The 25993-nt window shown below is 55.9% G+C and overlaps 1 protein-coding gene across 1 annotated transcript in view; it reads left to right on the top strand.

The window, feature by feature from the left end:
• Positions 1-25993, top strand: part of SHANK2 (SH3 and multiple ankyrin repeat domains 2) — a 527407-nt gene that overhangs the window by 77495 nt on the left and 423919 nt on the right. The window contains exons 4-7 of the mRNA XM_040255275.1: positions 1820-1891; positions 3833-3941; positions 17299-17450; positions 18348-18515. Of these exons, the coding sequence (XP_040111209.1) occupies positions 1820-1891; positions 3833-3941; positions 17299-17450; positions 18348-18515 (501 nt within the window). The remainder of the gene's footprint in view (positions 1-1819; positions 1892-3832; positions 3942-17298; positions 17451-18347; positions 18516-25993) is intronic.

Raw genomic sequence — 25993 nt, 5'->3', positions numbered from 1 at the left:
CACGACTGAAGCGACTTAGCAGTAGCAGCAGCAGCAAGGACCATAGATACTGTTCTGAGCCACGTCCCGGGAGCTGTCTTTTAGGGACGGAAACCCCTACCAGGTGGAAGAAGTTAACTACACGGCGACCAGACTGTAGTTGTGACATGTATCCTTGCATGTGTGTGTGCTAAGACTTCAGTCGTGTCTGACTATTCGTGATCTTCGTCTATAGCCCGCCAGGCTCCTCTGTCCGTGGAATTCTCCAGGCAAGAGTACTGGAGTGGGTTGCCACGCCCTCCTTCCTGACCCAGGGATCGAACCCACATCTCTTACATCACCTGCACTGGCAGGTGGGTTCTGGATCACTAGCACTGCCTGGGAAGCCCAGCCGTGACATAAGCTGCCACAATTCCGGGAACTGGCCTCAAAGAAATGGGAACAAACCTACCCTGGAACTAAAGACTAGCTGTACCCAAAAGAACCACCATGATGCTGGTCAGACCACCGATGACCAATTTCAAGGTGCCTGTCAGAGCTGACTGTGCCTGCAGCCCCTCCCTCTGTCGGTGAAAGCTCTTGCCCATCAACTGTTGGGGAGGGGAGTCCGCCTTTGAAGAGGCACCTGGCCCCCACCCCTGGTTGCCAGCATCCGAAATCAGACAAACTCCCCTTTCCACCAACCTGGCCTCTTGATTGGCTTTGAGTGGCGAGCAGCTGGACCCCACTTTTGGTTACCCTGGGACAGTGGTGGGGCTGGAATTGGAGCCATGTTTTGACCTAGGAACCTAGTGATGCCCAAGCTGCCAGCATCTTCCCAAACCCACCCTAGGGCGGCCGGGGCACCTGGGAGGAGGCGGGCGTCAGGCGGGGTCGCTGGGGATTCAGCAGTGGCGTGCAGCCCCACTGTGCCCTCCTGGGCACACCGTTGCACCTGCCCAGGATGTGCCCCCTGTTCCCGTCTCCTGCAGGTTAGCGGAGGCACTGATGTGTGAGGGAGCGAGGCTGAGCTCAGTGGTCCCAGGCGGAGGCTGCGGGCAGGCGGCTTCACCAGGCTGGGGCTTCTGCTGCTGTCAGGCACTCAGTCGTGTCCGACTCTCTGTGACCCCCTGGACTGCAGCACGCCAGGCTGCCCTGTCCTTCACCATCTCCTGGAGCTTGCTCAAACTCACGTCTGTTGAGTTGGTGATGCCATCCAACCATCTCATCCTCGGCTGCCCCCTTCTTCTCCTACCCTCAATCTTTCCCAGCATCGGGGTCTTTCCCAATGAGCTGGATCTTCCCATCAGGTGGCCAAAGGGTTGGAGCTTCAGCTTCAGTCCTTCTAGTGAATATTCAGGGTTGATTTCCTTTAGGATGGACTGGTTGGATCTCCTTGCTGTCCAAGGGACTCGCAAGAGTCTTCTCCAGCGCCACAATTGGAAGGCATCAATTCTTTGGCCTTCTAATGTGTGTTTAATAAAGGTGGCCAATGCTGGGGGCCTGGCTGATGTGAGAAGTAGGTCCTCATTTGGTGCCTCACCGGCAGCAGGGAGACTGGCTCACTGGCAGAGGAGGCAGAGGCGAGCAGGGAACCCCAGGCTCCCGGGTGCTCGTCCCTCTGGTTGCCCGTGTTTCTCTTAGTGGCCTCCCAGGAGCGTCTCTGCAGAAGGTACTCGTGCGCTGTTGCAGTCTCTGCGCTTCGAATACAAACGGTTTATTTAACACTGCAGGGTTTGCTCGGGAGCCCCTGCCGTGGGTGAGATAGCCACGGAAGAGGCCGGTTTTTGCTCTCTGTGGCCAGCCGTGTGAAATACTTACCTGGTTTTCTTTCCTTTCCCCCCTCCTTTCTTTGTGTCAGTTTCGCTACAAGAAGCGGGTGTATAGGCAGACCAACCTGGACGAGAAACAGCTGGCCAAGCTGCACACGAAGGTAAGCGAGGAGTGTGTGTCAGCTCGAGCTGTTGTTCCTGCGGCATCGTCTTCAGAGATCAGGGCGGTTCTCGGACAGTGGTTCTTCTTCCCAGCAGATGTTGGGGCTGAAGAGGCCCCTGCAGCCGCTAGAGCCCCGTTAAACACCACCGACGTCTCCTCCCATGTGTGGCAGGCTCGGAAGATACCTGTGCAAAAGGGAAGTAATGTCACTGAGAGAGAGGAGACTGGGACCCTGCTTTCTACTCATTCCCCCCCGCCCCGTGTTTCTGGAAGGAGGGGTGGCCATTCCCTCTGAGCTGTCGCTGCCCAGACAGGGGACAGCGCAGCAGTAGGTATCTACTGCTGCTGCCCTTGTAATTAAAGTTCTGTTTACATAAGCTGCTCGGAAGCCAGGCCGCTGCGCGAGGGCGGCAGGGGAGAAGGAAACGGCTAGCAAAGATCCGTGGGCTGCTGTGCAGACACGGCTGCGCCCTGCCAGGGATGCTGTGCGTGTCCAGGGTGCGCTGGAGCTGGAGCACGTGGCGGGCACCTCGCCCAGCACAGAGGACGCGGTGTGATGCCCAGGGATGCCCTCTCCCGCCCCGCCCCTCCCCAGGGAGCCCGGAGCATCTCCTGCGGCGCCCAGGGAAGGCCAGTGTTGGGTTGCTGCCTGACAGCTTCCCCGAGCCAGCCCTGATCTGCCCAGGTGAGCTCACCCAGAGCCACAAGCACACAGGGGGCCTCCCTGCCCTACAGGGTCCCCCTTATTTGTGTTTCGTCCGCCATTCGTATCAGGAAGGTCGTGAGGATTTTCATCATGTTCAGTGGGTTGTCGCCCGCCTATTGCGCTATTTTTGTGCTCAAGTTGTCCAGACGTGGCTGGTGGCCCTTCCGCCTGGCTCTCTACCCCCTTGGCACGTCCCCACTGTGCTTTCAGCGCTGGCGGTTTTCAGGCACAGGACAGTCAGGCTGCTCTTGGATTTTCTCTGCCCAGCCCTGGGATCCACCCGCACAGGGGTGTTTAGACTCCAAGTGTGGGCACTTTGGGTTTTTTAATTACCCTCCAGTGTGTAGGTGAAAGTGATGAAAATGTGTTTGTGCCTTTAAAATAATGTCGATTAGTAAATAGCAGTGAAGGTGTTCAGTGTAACCAAGTGTGCCCTCTGCCTTTGGATATTTGTGAATTTCTATTCCCACCTTGTACAGAAAGCGTCCAGGTGGAGATCTAGCCTGTGTTCCTGAGCTGACGGGTCCAGGGGCTTCGGGGTGTTTGGGGAGGAAGGGTGTGGGGTGGAGGTGGAGGACTGGCCAGTGAGAGCCTTAGGTTCATCCGACAGAGCTATCTCGGATTCCGTGATTACGATCAAACAGCCAGGCTGTCTTCCCGACAGACGGATGATTGTTATTTCCCTGCAGGTGTGGCTGGGCGGCCCCATCAGGGCTGAGCCCCCAGTCGTTCTAATCTCTTGAGGAGTGACTGTCTCCTTCACCTTGACTTGCTCGGATTAAGCCGAGTGAGCTGTGCCCTTTTGCTCCCCACTGAGCCTGCCGCTTTGGAGATTAAAAAGCACAAATACCAATCCCTGGGCCTAGCTCACCAGGAATGAAGTCAGAAGACCTGGGGTGCTCCCTGGAAAGTGTTGTTTTCAAAAAGTGGTCCAGGATGCTCAGCCTTCTGAAAGTGAAGAAACGTCCTGTGATGTTAGGCAAGGACAGAAATCGGTGGTGGTGGGGGGTGTTTCTAGAACATTCATCCAGGGTGGGCTGATGGCATTTTCCATGTCCTGGGCTCTGAGCTTGGCCCTGGGGTTCCAGCCACAGGATGATGCTACCCAGTGAGCCTGGGGTCTGCAGTGGGGCCCTCCTCCCTGTAGAGGAGGCCAGCGTGTGCCTCTTAAGGAGCCTTCCCGTGGACTGTAAAGATGTTTCTCCGTAAAACCACTTTTACTTTTCTCCCCAGAACAATTTGAAAAAATGCATGGATCACATCCAGCATCGGTCAGTGGAGAAGATCGTCAAGATGCTGGACCGAGGCCTGGATCCGAATTTCCATGACCTGGAGACTGGAGGTAGGGCTGGTTGGAGGGACTTGGGGAAAGCCCCCTGAAGCGTGGGCTCAGAGAGAAGAGGCGATGCTGTGGTTCAGACTCCACGAGCACACACAGCCTCAGCCTTCACTGGGTCTTAAACACGCGTTCTCCCCGCTCCGAGGGCCTGTGTTGTACCCGGAGCTGCCAGCAGGTGGCCAGCACCTGGCAGGTGGAAGGTGCTCAGTGCGGACCTGAGTTGAGTGAGTGAATGAGTGGGTAACACAGAGTTGCTGTCTCCTGTCCTGGAAGACAGGCGTGCACTCACAGGTGTCTTGCTCCCCCCTGCTGGAAACCAAGCCTCTATGTGCAGGGCCTTGGATCACGTGTGGGATAGACCCGTGCAGGCTGCCATCCTCCGCCCTGCTGACCTTGGGGCTGGACGAGCCTTTCTATTTCTTGCCCGTTCCAAATGGGCACTTTTATTTAATCTTCTCTTTTCTCTTTGGTTTCCAGTTTCATGGCTAAGCAGTTGACAGAAACCTTGCGTTATTTTCAGTGTGCGGTATAACGATTTGGTTTGTGGATACACTGGGGAATGATCACTGCAACACGTCGAGTTAATATCCAGCCCCACCCACAGTTCCCCTTTTTTGTTTCTTATGATGAGAACTTTTAGGAGCTACTCTCTCCTTGTTGTTCAGTCACTAAGTCCAGCTCCTTTGCGACCTCATGGACTATAGCCCACCAGGCTCCTCTCTCCACTGAATTCTCCAGGCAAGATACTGGAGTGGTTGCCATTTCCTTCTCCAGGGGATCTTCCCGACCCAGGGATCGAGCCTGCTTCTGCTTCGTCGGCAGGCAGATTCTTTACCACTGAGCCACCAAGGGGAGCCCATCTGCTTTCTTAGCCCCTTTTAAATATACAGAGTATTTTTTTTTTCTGAGCTATACAATGCCATGTGGCATGTGGGATCTTAGTCCCCCAGCCAGGGGTGCAGTCTGTGTCCTCTGCATGGGGAATGCAGAGTCCTGACCGCTGGACTCTCAGGGGCCTCCTGACAACGCAGCATGGTTAACCATAGTCCCCAGGCTGCCCACGGCATCCATGGCACGCACTTATCTTGCAGCTGGAGGTCTGGACCCTTGCTGCCCTCCTCCTGTTCTGCCCACCCCCGCCTCCTGCCCAGGGCAGCCCCCAGTCTGCCTCGTGTTTCTGAGCTCCATGGTTTTAGGCTCCACGTGTCAGTGAGACTGTTCATTGTTGGTCTTTCTCCGTCTGACCTCTTTCACCATAGCATCACCCCCTCACGGTCCATCTGTATCCTTGCAAACAGTGGGATTTCCTTCTTTGTTCATGGCTGAATAATATTCCGTCACGGGGCCAGGCAGCTCTTCATGCTGGGGGCTGTCCTGTGCATCGTGGGATGCTTCTGGCTTCCTTGGCTTTCACCCACGAATGCCAGGAACACCCCCACCAGCTGTGGCCACCAAAGATGTCTTCAGACGTTACGCAGTGTCCCCTGGGGGGAGGCACCATCACCCCAGGGAGAGCCCTGTGCCCACGGGACACGTGAACGCAACCAGCAGAAGTGAGGCTGTTGTGAGAGCCGAGAGCTAAGGGGAGCTCCTATGGGTGGGGACCCCTGGAGGAGGAAGCCGTGCCATGCCTGCAGGGGGCTGACCTTCCCAGGGCAGGGTTGGTGAGGTGAGGGTGTGTGGGAGAAGGGTGTGTGTCCCAGGCGGCAGGTGGGGGAGTGGCTTCTGTGAAGAGTCTAGATGGGGAGCGGGGGGAGGCAGGGCTGGGCATTCTATCCGCAGGGGCAGCAGGAGTGGGCACCAGGGGTTCTGACTCCCTGGGTCTGAGCACCAGGCTGGGGTTGGGGGGCAAGCAGTGAGCACGTGCTGGTTTTGGCCCTGTGGTGAGCAGGCTGCTCCTCTGAGCCTGGCCATCTAGGCTGGCGCCCAGCTCATGGCGACGTGCGGGGGTTCGGTCTATCACGGTGACGTGGTTCCCGGCACTGAGCCTTGGGACCACAGATGGGTCCATGGGTTCTTGAGCGGGAACCTGAGCCTCCAGGGACAGTCACAGACCTGAGCAAGGCCTGGAGTCTGTGGCCCCTGACTTGGCTTCTCTTCTTGGTTGGCCTTTGGCTCCTCTTGACCTGACTGCATCCACGGCTGTTTCCTGATGGTTCTCTGGGCCGATCACCACCCCTCCCACTGGTTCCTTCCCACCGTGAACCAAGCCTGCCAGCGTCTCAGGATTTCAAGAGTTTGAAGTGACTGTTATTCCAGAGCTGACGGTAACAGAGCTTCTAACACGTCAGCGTAGACCCCAGATTGCTTCCAAACTGAGGTCAGGGGGCATGCTCTTGGCCTCCCGCTGGAGTTTAAAATGCTGCCCTTGGATTTCTCTGGTGGTCCGATGGTTAAGAATCTGCCTGCTGATGCAGGGGACACAGGTTCGATCCCCGGTCTGGGGAGACCCCACATGCTGCGGAACAGCTAAGCCCGTGCACCGCGGCTCCTGAAGCCTTTGAGCCTTAGAGCCTGTGCTCTGCAAAGAGAGAGGCCGCTGCATTGAGACGCCCACACTCGAGAGCTGGAGAAAGCCCACGCCCGGCAGTGGAGACCCAGCCAGAAATAAACACAGGTTAAAAAAAGCAACCAAACCAAAAAAAACAAAACATTTCGTCCTTGTGATGATGGATGGAGCCATCGAGAGAGCAGATGGGTTGGAGCCTCGGGGACCCAGGAAGGAGGAAGACAGAGGATATTCCCTGCTCTCCCCCGAAATTGAAAAAGGCTCGATCTGCCGGCAGTAACCCACGAAGAAGCTGGCACTGGGTCAAATAAACGCTGGGGTTTCCTGAACCAGCCCTGTAATGACGGCCTCTGGACTCACTGAGCTGGAAGAGCCAACTCTGAGAAACCCATTTTCCCCTCAAATCCATGTAAACTAGCGCCTGAAAGAGCACAGACTTAAGAGCAGAGGCTCCAGCAAAGGCTGAGACTCCCCCTCCTGCAGGTGGGGGAGCAGGGGCAGGACCCCACCTCCTGGGCAGGCAGTTCTGTTTCAGGACATTCCAGGGTCTCACCCAATAATTAACAGTAATCAGAGGATTTGGGGTGGGGGAGTATGGGTAGATAAATTACAAATTTTTATTTTCACTTTCAACATTTAAAGCAGAATTACTGAACAGCTCTCACGTGGAGGCTGCCAAATGGTACCTTTCTACATCAGTTTTACTTCTCATAGCTACTAGTCTCTGTACAGCAGAGCTTCCCCTTCCCCCTGAAAGTGAGGGTGTCAGTCGCTCAGTCGTGTCCCACTCTCTGTGGCCCCCATGGACCATAGCTCGCCAGGCTCCTCTGTCTGTGGGATTCTCCAGGCAAGAACACTGGAGTGGGTTGCCACTCCCTTCTCCAAGACATCTTCTCAACCCAGGGATCGAACCCGGGTCTCCTTCATTGCAGGCAGATTCTTTCACTATCCGAGCCACCTTGGACTTTATTTTTTAGAGTAGTTTTAGGTTTACAGAATACTGAATGGAAGGAACAGGGGTTCCGTTTAACCACCCACCTTCCAGGCTCCTGCACGGCTAGCGCCTGACATCAGTGTAGCCACTGATGAGCCAGCGGTGAGGCACTAGTGTTAACTCAGATCCGCCTTTACATCAGGGTTCCCTCGCTATTGTACATTCCGTAGGCAAGCGTGTTAAGGAAGCGTATTCACCACCAAGCAGAGCTCAACTTTACTGCCCGAAAAATCCTCTGTGCTCTGCCTGTTCATCCCTCCCTCCCACTAACCCCTGGCAACCACTCTTCTTCTTATTGAATCCATAGTTCGGCTTTTCCCAGAATGTCATGTAGTTGGAATCACAGAGTGTGTGGCCTTTTCAGACTGGCTTGTTTCACTCAGTCATAGGCATTTACATTTCATCCGCGTCTTTTTGTGGTTTGATAGCTCATTTTTTTATTATAGTCAATTTACAATGTTGTGCCAAACTCTGCTCTCCAGCAAAGTGACTCAGTTTTGCACATATAGACATTCTTTTTTTACATTCTTTTCCATGATGGCTTATCCCAAGATATGGAACACAGCGACAGCTCCTTGTGCTGTGCACCGAGACCTTGCTCTCCCATCCTGTATGTGACGGTCTGCCTCTGCCGGTCCCACGCTCCCAGCCCTTCCCTCCCTCCTCTGTGCCTGTTTCGTTCCAAAGAAGGTTCCACTGGCTGGTGCACCACAGCTTTTATCCATCCACCTACGGAAGAGCACCTTGGTGGCTTCCAGGTGTTAGTGATGAAAGTTGCTATGAACGTCCGTGCAGGCTTCCGTGTGGACAAGTCTGACAGTGGTTGTTTTTTTTAAGTCAGTGGTCTTAGGGCCATTTTTAAAAATTACTTCTTTATTTAATTTCGGCTGTGCTGGGTCTTCGTGGCTGCGCGTGGACTTTCCCCAGTTGCCGTGAGTGGGGGCTGCTCCCCCGCTGGGGTGTGTGGACTTCTCACTGCAGTGGTTTCTCTCGTTGTGGAGGACGGGCTGTAGAGCGTGGGCTTTAGGTAGAGTCTCGGAGCTCCCGGAGCGAGTCATCTACTGCAGCCCCGGGGGAGGCAGAGCTGCACCCCGCCCCGCCCCCGCGCTTTATTCCAGATGCCGCGTGGTCGTCCTCCGCAGCTCTGATGATCCCAGGGTGAGCCTGTGTCCTGGCGGCTCCTAGCTGATATCATGACTTCCTCAAAAGCCAGCCGCCAAAGGCAGAGCCTGACTGAGGACCAGACTGCGCTCCTGGAGCAGAGGGCTGGAAGTGGCTTCCTTCCCGAGCACAGGAAGCGCAGTGAGGCTCGCAACACATTTGCTGCATCCCTGCACGTGGGCTGCGGGTCCTGGGGGCGCCCCCGGGCTGGGCGTGGGGGCCCGTGCGGGGCAAAACGGCACTTCTGGACTAAGGGACGCACCAGAGATAATTAAATCCCAGAGGAGCAGCCTGTCAATTAAAGCAGCCTGGGTTATTCCGACCGTCTGGTCCCCGTTCGGATGGAAATTTGATTAGGTAGCAGTGAGAGTAGCCAAAAGAAACAGACTCATCCAGTGGGATCTTGGCTCATCTGCTTTGGTGGGAACCTCTGGGATGAGAGGGATGGTGTTTCGAGCCCTAGAAAGGAAGTGAAACCAACAACTGGAGCAAAACTTAGGGCTTTTATTTTGTGCTATCTTCCCAAACTTGAAAGTTAGCCCAGGCACAGCGAAGACAGGGCCGTAATAAAGCTAGACGCGTCTTTCAGCCCTGGAAGAATCTTGATGAGAAGTAGAAATTGAATATGCATTGATTGGGCTGGTTTTGCAGAGCCCCCGCGGTGAGTCCCGGCCTCATTTCTGAGCTCCAGTGATGACATTAGCTTCCAGGCCGTGGTAGCTCATCATCTGGGCCACGACGTGCCTGGCGCTGCCACGCGCCCCTGCCCAGCTCCCGCACGGCCCAATTAGAAGGTGCCTCGGGAAGTGGTTCCTGATTTAACGATGGTGGCCCTTCGGTCTATATGCTGCTGTCTCGTCCTTGCCCCTGAATGAGTCCAGTGAAATTCCCTAGCAGTAACAGTACCTGGAGGACACGGTCCTGGGACCTCGTAAACACCAGTCCGCAGAGGGTCCGAGGTACAGCAAGTACCGGGGCCGATGGAGGCTGCTTGAGGGCCACTGAGCCGTGACCCCGACGGCATCTGGGTGCGTGTGGCTTGCCAGGTGTGGTTTCTGGTTCGGAGAGACCTGCGTTTAACTGAGAGCTGCAACGGCACACGCGATCCTTGCCGACTTTTTCTTGTTTGTAACCCGCCGTGTTTCAGAAAGGACTGTCGGTGGTCTGGAGACCCGTACGTTGCTCGTCTTTCCTTGGTAGTTACTGAACGTCCTCCTTCCATTTCCGGGTCCCTCATGACAGCCTTTCCTCCTGTCTTTGTAGGCCCCCTTGCTTATGACGCTTTGCAGGGCTTTCCTTGTTTTCGATGACCTTTGAGAACCGGTCAGGCGTTTTGTGCATGTCCCTCTGTTGAGGTTTCTCTGACGTTTGGGTCCTGACTAGACGGGGGTATGAAGGTTTGGGAGGAAGGTCGCAGAGGTGGACCACATCTCATCACATTGTATCAAGGGCACACTCATCACTGGGATGTGGCCCTTGATCCCCTGGCTGGGTGTGGAATTCTTCAGCAGATGAAATTTGTCTCCTCTCTCCCATTCATCTATTTTTACCAGTGTGGACGCAAGGATATTTAATTTATAATTTGAGTTATAATACAATACCACTTGGGTGTCCCTGGTGGTGCATTGGCTAAAGAACCCACCTGCTGGTGCAGGAGACGTAAGAGATGTGGGTCCGATCCCCGGGTTGGGAAGGGCCCCTGGAGGAGGGCATGGCAACCCACTCCAGTGTTCTTGCCTGGACAGCCCTGTGGAATGAGGAGCCTGGCAGTCCATGGGGTTGCAAAGAGTCAGACATGACGGAAGCAACTTAGCACACACCCACGCACAATGCTACTTTGTATATTTTGTTGTTCAGATGGCTCCAGCCTTGACTGCTGGGGACTCCTGCATTTGGCTCCTGTGTCAGCGTGGATTCTTCTTCTCTTCCTCCTCTCTCCTGCCCCGCCCCCCTCCTCTTCCTTCTCCTTCTTCGTCTTCTCCTCACGCCACTTTCTTGCTCCTGGGCACCAGAAGGTGCTCCAGGCTCATCCTGTGTGTTTCCTGCTCTAGCCATGCAATCTGCTGTGCCGTTAGCAGTCCTGGGAGGGTGGTCTTAGAGACCAAGATCTGGGCGCCGCGTGTGCTCATTGCCTCTGGGGAGTCGTTGCTTGTGCGCTTTCTCAGAGGAAGGAGCAAGCAGATACATGTGTGTGCACTTGAGGTCGGTTTCCATGTGTACCCATCTGAATCTAGAGTAAACCAACCCTGAATTCATCCTGATGTCCCCAGTCCTCACAGCTCACCATAAGGATTGTTCCAGTCCCCACGCCTTGCTTTTCTGTAAAGCCCATGCAGGTGGTGAGAACCCTGGCTCTGTTCTCAGCCATCTGTGTGTTAAACTGCTCTTTCCCAGAGTAGAGATATAGTGGCTTCAGGTTGTTGACCAGCACCCCACAATGGAAGACAGCTTCATCCACTGGGGAACAGCGCTTGTGTGACGTTCTTTTTGCCTTTGCTCACTCCTGCAGTCACCCAAGGTCAGCAGTTTATTCCCTCTCCTCCGGTGATGTTGTTTTTTTTTTTTTTTTTACGTTTTTAATACAATTAGACTCTTTTGTCTCAGTCTGCGTTCCATCCTGGGATCCCACGTCTCCTAAATGAACTTTTAAGCTTTATTTTAAAAATTTGCATACCTTGAGCATCCCTCTTTGTAGAGTTTATGGGTTTGACAGATGTTTGATTCTCGTATTCACCACTACAGAATCATACAGAATGGTTTTGCAACTTAAAAAAAAAAAAATCCCTGCGCTTTTTGCCTGTTCAGTCCTGCCTCTGTTTAGAACCCCTGGCAACCACTGATTGGTTTAGCATCCTCATAGTTTTGACTTTTCCAGAATGTCTTGTAATTGGAATCATGCAACACACAGCTTTTTCAGACTGGCTCCTTTTGCTCAGCAACGCGCATATAAGGGTGAGCTGTATCTTTTTAGGACTTGATACACTTTTCTTTTTAGTCACTAAATAGTAATTCGCTGTACAGACTTTCCAGTTTTGTTTACCCTGTCCACTTCCCGAAGGACATTTTGGTTGCCTGCAGTGTTTGGCGGTTAGCAGGAGTTCAGAGCAGAGGGTCTCAGACTCAGCTGCAGGCTAAAAGGCACTTGGGGAAGTTTTACCACCCACTCGGGGAGGCTGTACCACCCACTCAGGGAGGCTGTACCACCCTAATTCTTGGGTCATGCACCACAGTGGTTACATTAGTGTCTGAGGTGGGAACCCATGATGTTGCTGTGTAGCTGAGTCTGGGAAGCCGTGTCCTCCAGCAGAGTGTGCCCTTGGCCTGCCAGGGTCACTCCTAGAGCTGCGGTTTCTCAGCCCTTCGGTCCCATCGCACCGTTTCTGGGAGCGGAGCCAGTACCCTTTGCATTAACGAGCCTTCTGAGAGACGCGCATGCCTGCCAAAGTCTGAGAACCGTTGCTCTCGGCGATGGGCGAGGGCTCCCTCAATCCCACGTTCCCTCTCGCTGGTCCTGGGGAGTTTTGAGGAGTCGCTGAGGCCCCTGGATTCATCATGGAAATGTGGACATGTCCCTCTGTGATGTTGTGACTTTTGGGGCCGTGTCAGAGTTTTGCTGACGTGGAGGAGAGATACGGGCAGAAGGGTAAGGCCAGGAGTGTTGCCCCCAACTCTCTGCTTTTTTGATTGTATGAGTTTCTCAGGTCTCCCCTTCCAAGGAGACACCTGCATTGTGGGGACTTCTAGAACATTCTAGGCTACTTCTTCCCGGGTTTGGCAGCCACTGTCTCAGATGGGAAGGTGTCCTGGGTCATTGTCTGCAGTTCTGCATTTGGGTGGCAAAATTTCAGCGTGTCTTAGAAGGGATGTGTTGTGTTTTAGAGATGCGAGTTTTAACCAAATGCATTGTTTTAGGAAAGTGAGGTTGTATGAAGGTGAGCGAAGGCAGAAGCCCCGAGTCCACTGGAATACTGTCCCTCTTGGGAGTGTTTTGGGGACTCAATTTCCAGGTTAAACTGGTACCGTGATTCTTACCTGTCCTGTCACTGCCCACTCAGGTGAAGCATGTTCAAAGCCATGACTTCCTGTGACCCTTCGCGTGGGCGGAGCTTTGCAAAACAGACGGGGAACCCACGGCCTTTAGGGGTCAAGGTTTCTGTCAAAGTCATAGCTGAGCCCAGGCTGGAACTCAGTGGTTCCACCCCACGGTCAGGCTTTGCTGGAGGCAAAAATGGGCCGTGGAATGAGGTGGGCGTGGTCTCTCAATTAGGAGTCACTCAGTAATGGGTTTTATATCCAGTGATGGGTTAATTATTTAGAGTTATGTTGAGTGCATGGTCTGTGTTCCCTCAGTCTACCTTGCGACCAAATACTAGTACCCTGTTATTCTGTTCAGCTCATTCTTAGCTGTGCGTGTGTGGCATCTCTGTCTGTGTACCGTCGGCCGGCACTTTGCTTTACCTGTCCATCCCTCCCTCCCACCCTCAGGTGTACCCACCTACCCATCCACCCACCTCCCTGCCTGTCTGTGTAGCCGTCTGTCCTGTGGGAGTTCGAGGAGACACACCTGGTCCTCCCTCCCCGGGGCAGCTGCTGTCCCCACACAGGGCGGATCACTTACTAGGTCTGGGAAAATTCATTTCACTTGGTCTGTGTCCTGGGACACCATGACTGTCTCTCACTGAGAAAGGAAAGAAAGTCTCATGGGCTTTGTGCCTGTCCAGGGGGCGGGGGGGACGTGGGAATAAGCATTGGCTTCATGGTTCATTTTAGAAATTACTTTTATGGTTATATAATAATAAAGGCATTGCATAGGTTTTAAAACTGAAAAAAACCCAGTGTTGTTCAGTCGCTCAGTCGTGTCCAACTCTTTGCCAGGCTTCCCTGTCCTTCAGCATGCCAGGCTTGCAGCATGCCAGGCTTCCCTGTCCTTCACCATCTCCCAGAGTTTGCTCAAAGTCGTGTCTATTGAGTCGGTGATGCCATCCAACCGTTTCATCCTCTGTTGCCCCCTTCTCCTGCCTTCAATCTTTCCCAGCATCAGGGTCTTTTCCAAGGAGCTGGCTCTTCCCATCAGGTGGCCAAAGTACTGGAGCCTCAGCTTCAGCCTCAGTCCCTTCAGTGAATACTCAGGGTTAATTTCCTTTAGGATTGACTGGTTTAATCTCCTTGCAGTCCAAGGGACTTGCAAGAGTCTTCTCCAACACCACAGTTTGAAAGTATCAGTTCTTTGGTGCTCAGCCTTCATTATGGTCCACCTCTCACATCCATACCTGACTACTGGAAAAACCATAGCTTTGACTAGACGGACCTTTGTTGGCAAAGTAATGTCTCTGCTTTTAATATGCTGTCTATGTTTGTCAAACAATAATAAAGAAAATAAAACGCTTTCTAGCCAAATCCCCTGGAGAGACTCTGACTGGGGGCCAAGCACTGCCCTAGCATCAGCTGTGGCATCTGATCCTCCCAGAGCCTCATGAGGTGCTGGTCCTGTGATTCCCACCGTATCGGTGTAGGAGGGCTTCCCAGGTGGCTCACTGGTAAAGAATCTGCCTGCCAACCAGGAGATGCAGGTTCGATCCCTGGGTTAGGAAGATCCCCTGGAGGAGGAAACGGCAACCCATTCCAGTATTCTGGCCTGGGAAATCCCATTGGCAGAGGACCCTGGCGGGCTACAGCCCTTGGGCTGGCCAAGAGTCAGACATGAATTGGTGACTAAACAGCAGTAACGTAGGTGTGGAAACTGAGGCCCGGAAGGTTTGGGACACGTGCTGGAGGCTGCCCAGGCTTTTGGGGAGCAGAGCTGGGCGGCGCTGCCCCTGCGGGAGGTTCTCATCAGGCTCCCATCCTTCTGAGGTCCTGGCTGTGCCCCCTGAACCGGGGCTGGTGCACACCCCCAGCTGCGGGGGTTGGCAGCTGTCCCACGCCCGCACAGCGTCCTGCCGCCTGCCTTCCACCCGCCGGGCCTCACCCCACCTCCAGACGGACCGGAAGCCCTGTAGTTGGTGTCCTTCTCCTGGGCTTGTAGGCACTTCCCATGCTCACGGCCCAGAACCTGCCTTTCAAAGCATGTCCCAGTCATTCCTGGAGCCAGAATCCCATCAGGCAGTTTGTAGGTTTAGAGGGGATGCTGTCTTCAAAGTCACCTCCAAAGATGAGAGAGACTGGTTCCCTGTGAAGTTATATTCATGGAGGTTCCAGTGTATTTTTTAAAACTTAGAAAATTTTAAAACGCCAAAGCAGAAATATTTTCAAAGAACTAGGGTGCCAGTTGATTGCCATTCCCAAGCGTGCCAGAGGCGGGATCACAATATGCGGTTATAGGCAGCGTAGTCCAGTAAGGACCGCACGAGTGAGCTGGTGATGAGACCCTACTTTCTGCTCCCATCCGCCCACGTGGGGTCTCACTGGACGCCCCCTTCCAGAACGGGAGTCTCAGCTGGGGGCTCTCCTGACCTCGCCAAGGCTGGGTCCTGGCTGGGTCTGAGCGTGCTGAGTCTGCGGTGTCGGTCGGCGAGGGCCTCTGAAATTCTAAGGACACAGCCACGTGTCCTAAGGCAATGTCCCTGAATGGCGTCCAAGGGCTGAGGTTCCGTCTCGTGCAGGAGGCATGCAGCCCCTGATGGGGTGTCTGCTCCCCTCCACCTGCCTGCGCGCCCAGCGCTGGCCCCACAGAGGGCTCTGTAATTTGGGATGTCACCATTTGCCAGCACCTCACTCTTAGACAGTGTTCTCCGTGTAAAGTGACACTGAGGTTGTCAGATGTGAAAACAGTGCTGTAGAAACAAAAGCTTTCTCCTTTGGACCGCCCGGCTTTGGCGTTGGCCAAGTGCAGACCATCAATAAGAAAGGAAAGCCCGAATCGTTTGGAATGCTGGCCGTGCCCTGGGCTGTCAGCACGGATGTGCACTCCCATCATGAGGAGCTGCTCTGAGAGGCTTGACTTTGGAGGGCGGCTGCCGGCGGCTCCTGACAGCCCCATCCTTACGCCCTTCCCAGGTCACCCACAACCCCCTGCGGCGTCCTATCTCTGCCGGGCGTGGCTGGAGTGAGGCAGCGAGGGGCTGGCCCTCCCTCTCCCGTTTTGGGTGGCCGGGGGTCTCTCTCTGAGTCTCTTTCTCTCTGCCTGTCGGCCCTGTATCCACACCGCTGCCCGTGATCCCAGCCGGTCTGCATCCCCAACACCCTCTCCAAGTCCTTTCTTGCCTTGCTGATGTTTTTTGTGTAGGGAATGTCCCCACTGTCACCACGGTCCTTTAGTTGTCCCAGAAAACTCCTTCGTTGAAATATCTCTGCTTGAGAGGGTGACTCTGGTACACTTACAGCAAGGATGCGTCTGTGGCATTTGTGAGTGTCATACCATTTCCCTCGGAAGACAACACATAAGTTGTGTGTTCACACACTCTGGGGTGTGTCTGCCTGCTGCAGACAAGTTACAAGGAGGAGGTTAAACCCATGGGTCTCACCATGAAAAATCAAGGCACAGAGGGATTCCAGCAGTGCATTTTAAAAGCCCCCCAAACTATTGATCTATCCCCACCATGTGCGGACAGATCAATGTCGGAATTACAAATAGAAGGGAGTTGTCGATCTGAATTTGTGACGAAGGTGCCTTTTCTCAGGGTACCGCGTGCTGTGACGGTGACGGGTGGTCTGAAGGGAATTCTGCGCCCCGGGTGATAACCCGCTTCTCTTACTCTGCAAACTTGCTCGAGGCTAGAACTACTCATTATTAACTATCAGGGTTTCAGGGGAACCTGCATGTTGTCGTATTACTCTTTGACCTTTACTGTAAGTTAAGAGCCTCTCAAATTAGCCACATCAGTCATGCAGTCTGTTCAACAGGGCTGATGGCGGGAACTCGAGGGACACTGAGCAGAGCCGTCTGCTGACAAAGACTCGTCCTCAGCCACAGACCCCTGCAGACTGGCCCACCTGCCCAGTGTGGGGCCCCTTCCTGACCCTTGTCCCCACGCAAGCGGACTTCAGCCTTCTGTCCCCGGGCTTTTGTAGATGGGTCCTTGTTTGTGTTGGTCCCCTCCCATCATGATGACGGTCGGGGTCTCTGTGCTGGCTCAGTGGAGACCCCTGGGGGGCATGAGCCTGTGTCTTAACCCACGTTTGTTTCCCTTCAGCTCAACCCCTGGACTCCCAAGGTGCTTGTAGATGTGAAACTGACATGAGAAAGGCGGGCGTCTGCCTTTCCAGTCTTTTAATTTTGTTTTTATTTATGTATGTTTTACTTTCTGGCTGCACCCTGCCTCATGTGGGATCTTAGTTCCCCGACCGATGATTGAGCCCGCGATCCCAGCAGTGGAAGCGTGGGTCTTGACCACTGGACCTCCAGGGAAGTCCCTTCCTTTGCATCTTTACCTGCAGCCCTGCCTGACCTGTGGTTCCTCCTGTAAGGAGGCATCGGCTGGGGCTGTGGGATTCTCTGTCACTCAGGGCCCGAAGCGATGACGTTGAATGTTGCCTCTGCTTCTGTTTTGGTTTGCACGTGACCGTGAGAGTCACCGCCATCGTCTCTAGGGTTGCCAGAGCCAGGCTGGAACTGCGCAGACGCTTGGGGTCAGCAGGTGGGTGGGGGCAGTGTTACTCTGGGGTGTCAGTTTGTCAAGCTCTTTAGGATGTTTGAACTTGGCCGTGGGGATGATCTGAGTTGGCTGGTTCTAGCACATGTGTGTTTGGGCCCCTAGAGACTCCCCTGACCTTGGCCGCTCAGCTGGATGACCCCGCGGAGATGATCAAGGCCCTCCGGAACGGCGGGGCCCACCTAGACTTCCGCGCCAAGGATGGGATGACAGCCCTGCACAAAGCCGCCCGCACCAGGAACCTGCTGGCCCTGAAGGTAACACAGGGCCCATCTCACACGGGGACGCCCCCTCGCCTGACCCCCTGCGTCTGCCCTGAACCCCTTCCTGCCCCACAACAGCCACCCCAGCGTGACCCCAAAGTTGTTCCCACTGGAGCTTGGAAGAGCAAGAGCACAAAAAGTGATCTTTCCCTTCTGTTTCAGCCGAAGGGCTTGTATTTTCAGCTCAAACCCACCTCCCTCCATAGACACTGGGAGCCGATGCTGGGGGGCAGGGGGTGGGCCTGAGCCCCATCACTCCCCACACTGTTATTCAGGCACGTTCTACCAGCCCAGGCTCTATGCCATGCCGTGGAGCGCAGGACAGCGGGGCTCAGGCCCCCGGCCCTTTTTCTTTGTCAGGGTGAGGAGGAGAGGGGACCCACTGCTGGGGGCGGAGGACCCACAGATGGTGCTCTTCTATAAAGCAGATTTCTTAACTTCATAGCGGCTGCCCTTGTTCAGCTGGCTTCCTTGGAAATCAAGTGTTTATGACGACTCTGGCTCGTTTCGCCCCCTGCAGGACGCGCACAGAGATGGTTTACACTGTACCTTTATTCAATGGTACAGCTCTTCCCTGCCAATGTCATCTTCCCCCCTTACTCTCTACTGGTCCACAGGGGTCAGCCGGGCAGCAGGTAGTGCCCGAGGGTCACCTGTGCAGAATGCCTCCATCCCCCAGGTGTGTAAGCCTGTGTGTGTGCCTGGAACCAGGTGCTATTTCAGTTCCAGGAGGCCGGGAAAAGGACAGGAACCCGGGGCTAATGGTCACCTTGGCCTGGGAGTGAGGAGCATGACCCTCCTCTTCCTTCTTGATTGATTCTCTCCTGCAGAAGGGGCCGTGAGACCAGTGACCTCACGTTTGGTTGTTTGTTGTTTTTTTTTTTTTTTCAGACCCTCTTGGAGCTTGGCGCATCCCCGGATTATAAGGACAGCTACGGCCTGACCCCACTGTATCATACGGCGGTGGTTGGGGGCGACCCCTGCTGCTGTGAGCTGCTGCTCCACGAGCACGCGGCCGTGAGCTGCAAAGACGAGAATGGCTGGCACGAAATCCACCAGGTGCGCGGGGCTGCCCTCACCTGCCAACCAGTGGGCGGGACTGGGGTGCTGGACGAGCGCCCCTCCATAGGAGCCATGGGTGCTCCGGGTGTCCCCCAGCCCGGGCTCCCTGTAGAGCCTGGGACCAGGGGCTTTCTGAGCGCGGGTGACCCGGGCGAAGGGCCTGATGTCCTTGCACGAGGCACACGTTTCCGAGACCCCCCTGCAGTAGCGGGGCTGGGGGAGTGTCGGCTGTGGTTGTGGCAGAAACAGAACCCACCTCGTGGCTCCGATGAAGCGTCTTTAGTGGGCAGAGGGCACAGAGAGGAGACTGTGTTCGCCCCCAGAGGAGGGCACCGAGAGCTGGGCAGAGTCATGGAGGATGCGCAGAAGAGGTACCTGGCCGCTCCGTCCTCCCGCCCTCCCATTGGCTGAGTCCCTCCAGAGCCAGCCAATCAGAGAGCCCGGTGGCGCAGGGCTGGAAGTGAGGGCCTCCGTGCGGATGGAGGGGTTTGGGAGAGAGGGGCAGGGATATCCAGCCAGGAGGTCAGGGAAGAGGCTCTGATGTTCTCACGCTCGGCCTGTGCACTGCAGTGACTTTGACTGCTTCTCGGGCTACCTGTCTTTCCTTCGACACCCTCGCCTTACGCACACACCCACTGCGGGCGGAGGGGTGCGGAGGTGCAGAGGGGGGCCCGCCCCAGCCTGGCGCGCCTAGCGTTCAGTTCTGGCGCATCCACTCAGTCTGGAGGAGCACCCGATTCCCTCCTGTGGTGTGAGCCGGGGGTGGCGGGCCTCTGCGACCCTGCTCACCAGGCCTCTGTTTGCTTATCTGTGAAGTGGGCTCAGCAGGGCCTCCCACACCCTCAGGCAGTAGAAAGGATGGAACGCGGGCAAGACCCAGTGTTTTCCAGAAAGGTCCCGCCTTCCTTCTTTGCCCTCTTGGCTGAAGCAGTTGCTTCTGCCGGGAATGTCACGACCTGGGCCCCCCGGCTTCCCCAGCAAGGCTGTGAACAACCCCAAAACCCACGTTGCTGTGTTTGCAGAGTCCGTAGGAGCCGAGGGCCGCGATTGTCCGCAGTGACACTGGGCTGTGGATGGCATTTTTCTGGGCGGGGGTGGGAGGGGGGCTGAGCTGCTCAGGGGACATGAGGGACGTGGGTGGGGGGACCCAGCATGGACCTCGCCAGTGACCGACTCTGGGTCTCCAGGGCTTCACCGCGGAAGGTTCCAGAAGGAGTCACCCCTCCCCTGGCAGTGTTGTCACTGGGCATGTGCCCTTCGGGCTGGAGGCTATAGTCCTGGCACTAGAGCTCCCAGTGGGCGCAGCAGGCCTGGGCAGGTGGGGTGGGCTGCCCTCAGGCACCCCTGTGCTGGAGGCTTCCCAGGCCTGGAGGAGGTGAAGTGAGGATGTGGGCCTCCCGCCAAGGGACGCCCGGGGTCACGTCACCCAGGAGGTGGGAACGGATGGCAGGGAGGGAGGGAAGACCACGTCCGAGACCCCCCTCAGCAGAAACCACCTCCTGAGCTGTTGTCTCTTTTGAGTTTGGATTCGTCCCGTGAAACACCACTTTCTCAGGGGAGCCGTGGGTCCTGTCGTGTGACGTGCTCGCCCCTGGAGGAGGCACGTGTGTCTCTTGGTGGCCAGAGGGTCAATTATGGCGGAGGGAGGGGCCTGGGAGGCCCGTGCCAGGGCAAGCGGAGGCTCTGGTCGCCTTGGCTGGGGGCCTTGCCAATTGCAGGACGTCTGGCCCCCTAGGAGAGGATTGTGCTCTAGCGGTCTGCCTCCTTTAACTCAGTGAAGCAGACAGATGCTGGAGACCCCAACGTGCCCGGGACCTAGACCCTGACTGTCACGGAATTGGAGTTTTCCGTAACCACTCCCGGGCCATGGTGTTCGGGTGCCAGGCAGCCACCGTGAGCCCCTGAGCCCAGGGCCATGGCTCTGCAGCCACACCGCAGACTGCCCCCCCCCACCAAAACCCCGGCATGGGTGTTACCTCCTGTCTCATACCTGCCAGGCCTGCTCAGTGTCCTGGACACTGAGCCCAGCAGTGAACAGTAACGCCCCATCCTGTGGGTCTTACGTCCATGTGGTGGGGCCGGTGAGGCAGATAGATGTGAACAAAGATCACAGATCCACACATGCTCACCTGCACACACACGTCTGCCCGGCCGTGCTTCACATCTCCCTGGGAGGGTTCCTGCCGTGACCAGGCTGGGGCAGGCCAGCGGTCCCCCAGGCGCGGGCGGCACTCCGTCTGTCTGCTCATCTCCGCTCGTAGCTGCCCTCGGCCCTCAGCTTTGTGTGTGCGTGCGTGCTCGGTCATGTCCGACTTTGTGACCCCTGTGAACTGTGGCCCGCCAGGTTCCTCTGTCCATCGCATTTCCCGGGCAGGAACACTGGGAGGGGTTGCCGTGTCCTTCTCTGGGGCATCTTCCTGACCCAGGGCTTGAACCTGCGTCCTCCTGCACCTTCTCCATTGGCAGGCGGATTCTCTACCGCTGCCCCCCTGGGGAAGCCCCCTCTGTTTCCTGCTGACCATTAAAAGTCCAAGCCTGCCATCATCACACGCGGACTTTGCTGAGAATGTGAAAGGGGACAGTTTCAGGCTCTGCCAGCAGCTCCCAAGGGGGTCCCAGCCCTGTTGGCAGGGCAGCGCTGGGGGCCATTCCGCCCCCCGGTGACCTGCGAGGAAGGAGGAAGTGCAGGGCCGAGTGATGGGGCACCGTCACCGAGGACAGAGCGCCCTGTCCTCCTCGGGACCCTCAGGGCCTCAGCACAGCCGCTGGCCCAAGGCACTGGGCTGAGCTGTGAGTCCGAGGAGACAGGGTCAAGCGGGGTGCCCCCCAGGCCCGGCGCCCCCCAGGCCCGGTGCCCAGCCCGGCCCCCTGGCCCGTCCAAAGGAGGAACTGGGCAAGGTCAGCCCCACGCGCGATGCTCCTTTCAGTGACGCATCCGAGAGCAGTCCACCCATCACAGAGAGGAGCGTCCGCGGAACAGACTTCCTTTGTTGCCTGGGCTGCCCCAGGATGTGACAGGGGCCAAATGCACACACGACCTGGGAACCAGACCGTCCTACCGGAAAACACCTGTGTGCTTTTTCTCCCAGGATTTACTCACCCTTTACACATCATTATTTCGGTTGTCTTGCAACGTTTTCTTTTTGAACTCCAAAAATGTGCCTTCAGAATATAACGTCCTTAAGTGTGGGATTAGCGAGGGACGCAGGGGGAGCACGTTCGCCCTGAGCGGTCACGACACTGGGGCAGAGTCTGTGTCCCCGGGGTGGCAGGGCCGGTGCCCTGGGGGGTGGGACAGACCTCAGGCCTTCCCTGGCACAGATGGAGTGTTATCGGCGTGGTTTGGAAGACTCCCCAGGGACCCTCTGTGTCCATGTGCTGGGCCTCTGCTCCTCAAGCTGTGTTCCCCTCCCGCCTCATTAAAGTAACTTTTTCTCCCGTTCAGGTCTGGTGAGGCCAGCCCATCGGGACATGGCTGCCCGTGAAGGATGGTTGTCACTCACAGACCTTAGAGGAGGGACACAGCCCGCCAGGCACCACCATGCAGGGAGGGCAGGGGGGCCTGTGGACAGAGCCTTTACTGTGGTTTTCAAGGGAAGGAGCGGGTGAGGCCAGACGAGCGGGCTGAGGGACCCCATCGGCCCTGGGGGGCAGGGGCTGCCCCGGCTGTCTGGGACCCTCCCTGGGTGGTTAGGGCCGGGTGAGGGGCCCCGAGCGTGAGAGCCCCATGGAGGAGGGCCGGTGAGGAGTCTGCACGGTGGCTGTGTATTTGTGCTCCTGGCTGCATCCTTGTCCATTTCTAGGAATCAGCTCTCCCTGGCAGGGCAGCCCCTCCAGTGCCTGCAAGACTCCCCATGCCAGAGCATCAGACACCTGGAACTGGCGAGGGCACTGAGCTCGGATCCTGCCGCAGGCTGGCTCCGCCTCCCGCCTCCCTCTCCCCTCCCGCCTCATCCCTGGCTGGGGCGGCTTCACCCTGAGCCCGATGCCTTGTTCAGACGAAGGGGATGGTCGGGGCAAGCTCGCTTGTCTCCTGGGAGGGCTGCCCCCGCCGGAAGGAGGGTGACCGTGTATGCTGGGGGCATGGGGGTTCACTTCTGTGCTGTTGCCTCCCACACTTGTGGCCCCTGAGAGCCCCTGCGTGGATTCCGAGCATCTGGCACCAGAGGCCACCCAGCCTCGGGGGTTTGCAGCCCTGCCCCCAGCAGTGCGTTTGGAAGGCAGAGGCATTAACCCTGGCCGTCACATCCTGCTCCCGCGTCATCCGTCAGGGCCCCTACACCGTCCTCCGGCGGCGGCTTGCTTTTTCACGAGAGTCCTGCGGAAGCACCTGCTTTATTGGAGCTGCTGGCTTCCGCAGAGCCGTGACCTTCAGCAGGGTCGCTCAGGGGGCTTGAGCAAGGAACTCAGCGCTGTGCGGCCCTCCCTCCCCGATTATCATCCTCGGTCAGGGAGGGCCCTGTTCACCCAGCAAACGCTGTCCTCCCCATCTTTTCACACCCCTCCCGCAACCCTGGCAGACACCTGCTGGGCTCCGAGTTAGCCGGGCCCAGAGAGGGTGGGTGACCTGCCCCGAGGTTCCCAGCGCGCCCCGCACTGGAAGCCTGGTGCTGTGTCCAGCCTCCAGGGCTCCCGGACGAAGCCCCCCTCCAGCGACAGCGTCCTGGTAGCAGAAGGAAGTCGAGGGCAGGCGGGTTTGCATCGCCCAGATTCTTGGAGAAGCACCATGGGGTTCTGGGGTCTGTGTCAGCCCCCTCTGCGTGGCACCCGACAGCTCCTTTCCGCCTGCTCCCAGATATTTCCGGCGGCTTGGTTGCCTGTGGGTGATGGGAGGCTGACGTTTATCTGCAAAGTGAGGCTTTCAGATCCAGCCCCCAGGCCTCGCGACTGGGAACACACGCCCCCTGCAGGCTGACTTTGGGAGAGCACACGTTTTTGACATGTCTGCAAACCTTTAAACTTGCGTTCACGTTAACTTTTTTCATTACTGAAGAAGTACCTGCTCAACATAGAATTCTTTGAAAATATGAAGAATCATAAAGAAGTAAAAACCACTCCAATACATTCCCATGGCCTAGGCAATTGGTGGGTCGGATTAGGGGGCTTCAGTGCAGTTTAGTTGCTCAGTTGTGTCCAACTATTTGCAACTGTATGGACAGTAGCCCACCAGGCTCCTCTGTCCATGCAATTCTCCAGGCAAGAATACTGGAGTGGGTTGCCATTCCCTCTCCAAGGGATCTTCCCGACCCAGGGATCAAACCTGGGTCTCCTGCATTGCAGGTGGATTCCTTAGCATCTGAGCCACCAGGGAAGCCCAAAGTTCAGTGCAGTTTTAGTTGCTAAGTATTATTATTTTCACGTCCACCAGTGCAGCACCAGCCACCTTGCTGTGGCCTGAGTGATGGGGTTTGGCTAACTCAGGAGTCGAGAATGTGTTACTGGTGAGGCTGAGGGCCCAGTGAGAGGACAGCTGCTTGGTGAAGGAGTCTCGTCTTAACACACACCTTCACGAGCAGCTGTGCCCACAAGACTGGCCCACGTGGGGCATCTCACTCTCTTCCTTCTTCCCTGATTCTGTCTGATTCTATTTGGGAGATGTGAGATTTCTTCCTTGAGCTGTCAGTGCAGTTTATTCTGGGCTGGGATTGCAGGTCCCCCTCAGCATGGCCTGGGCCACCTGAGCAAGTGGTTTAGCCTCTCTGAACTTCTTTGCTAAATCTCTAAAGTTGGCTCAGTAACAATTCATAGAGCTCTTGAGATGGTAAAATGACACATTTCCCATAGTGCCTGGGATCTAGTAAGTGCTCAATAAGTCCTGGCCATGCCCCCAGCATCACATCATTATCGCCTGGCCACGCCCCATCACCATTATTATCATTGAACACGCCCCCACATCACCGTCATTACCTGGCCACGCCCCATCACCGTCATTACCTGGCCACGCCCCCACTATCCCCACCATCATCTGGCCACGCCCCCAAACAGCCGCACCGTGTCCTCTGGCCCTCTGGTTTTTGTCTGTAAGGAGTGATACTCGACAGAGAGCACCTAACCCGTTTGCTCACAGGCCTTCACACAGATCTCATTTGATCTCCTGCAACAATTTCCTTAAGGACGTTTACCTTTCGGTCTTAATTTGTTATTGGTTGCTGTTTATTATTTATCATTTTCAAATGAGAAGCTCTCGCCTTAAGGAAGTTACACGTTTGGGCCACTACTCCCTCCTGTCCCTCTTCTTCACTGGGCTAACACCTGCTCACCCTCAGACCTGGGCTCCAAGTCCTTGGTGCTTCCCCTGAGCCCACAGTAATGGGACAGGCCCTCTGGACGTTCCCTGATGGCACTCACAGCACGGTGTGTTTCTGGGTCTGTGTGGGTGTTGCACGCTGACTGTTCTGCTGTCATATCTCCAGCTTGTCTTATAAAGCACATGCTGTAGGAGAAATGCCTAAGTGTGGTGTGGACTTTGATTGCTTGTGGCACAGAACCAAGCAGAAGGCCTTTGCAGTGCAATCAACTCTGCGTTGCTCTAGTTGCACCGCACAGCCCCAGGGGGCGCTGTTCTACTTGCTGTAGATTTAGGCTTCTGGCTGTATCACAGCAGGTGTCCAGCAGGTGGCAGTGCCGTGCCTGGAGGAAGGAGCAGTCTTTTTTTCCTCATTCACACATATCATGGTTTTGGCTAGTGATGGGGGGAGGGGGGCGCTCAGCATAGGTGAGGGAATCCCAGATCCCAGATTCTGTGGGGAGTCTCCTCCAAATGCACCTGCCCCGGAGATTTGCAGGAAGTGGTTTTGGGGTGGAGCCCCAGACACATGCATTTCCAAAAAGTGTCTCAGAAGAAAATAGTTAAGCTGCTCGAGTGCAGGGGGTGCTGTTTTACATTCTCGTTACTTTCCGACCTCTGTCCGTTAAATCTGTCTCCCAGGGGCCAGAAAGTACAACACCCTTTTCAAATAAAGGACAAAGGGTTAGCACGACTTATCTTGGGGGAAGACACATTTTTAATAAGCTTTGAGGTCTTCTTGTCAAACAAGTACTAATTGCTCTTTTTTAAAAATTGAGTGAATATTTTAATTTCAAACTTAAACAGGGTTTGCAGAAGCAAATACAGAGAATTCTATGTACTTAGAGACCACATTTGAGTTTTTCCCATTGTCCCAGTAATGACCAATATAGTAAAAGGATGTGGGGCTTCCCAGATGGTGCTCGTGGTAAAGAACAGGCTTGCCGATGTAGGAGATGTAAGAGATACAGGTTGATCCCTGGGTCGGGAAGATCCCCTGGAGGAGGGCATGGCAACCCACTCCAGTATTCTTGCCTGGAGAATCCCATGGACAGAGGAGCCTGGAGGGCTACAGTCCATGGGGTCATGAAGAGTCAGACACGACGGAAGTGACTTGGCACGCACGGTGAAAAGGTCCAGTCTGGGACCCTGCAGGCACCCTTCTACCTGGCAGAGTTCATCCGTCTTC

This window comes from Oryx dammah, unplaced genomic scaffold (genome assembly GCF_014754425.2).
Source record: "Oryx dammah isolate SB20612 unplaced genomic scaffold, SCBI_Odam_1.1 HiC_scaffold_15, whole genome shotgun sequence".
NCBI lineage: Eukaryota > Metazoa > Chordata > Mammalia > Artiodactyla > Bovidae > Oryx > Oryx dammah.
Note: the sequence above shows the minus strand (reverse complement) of the source record. Positions and strands in the feature narration are given on the sequence as shown.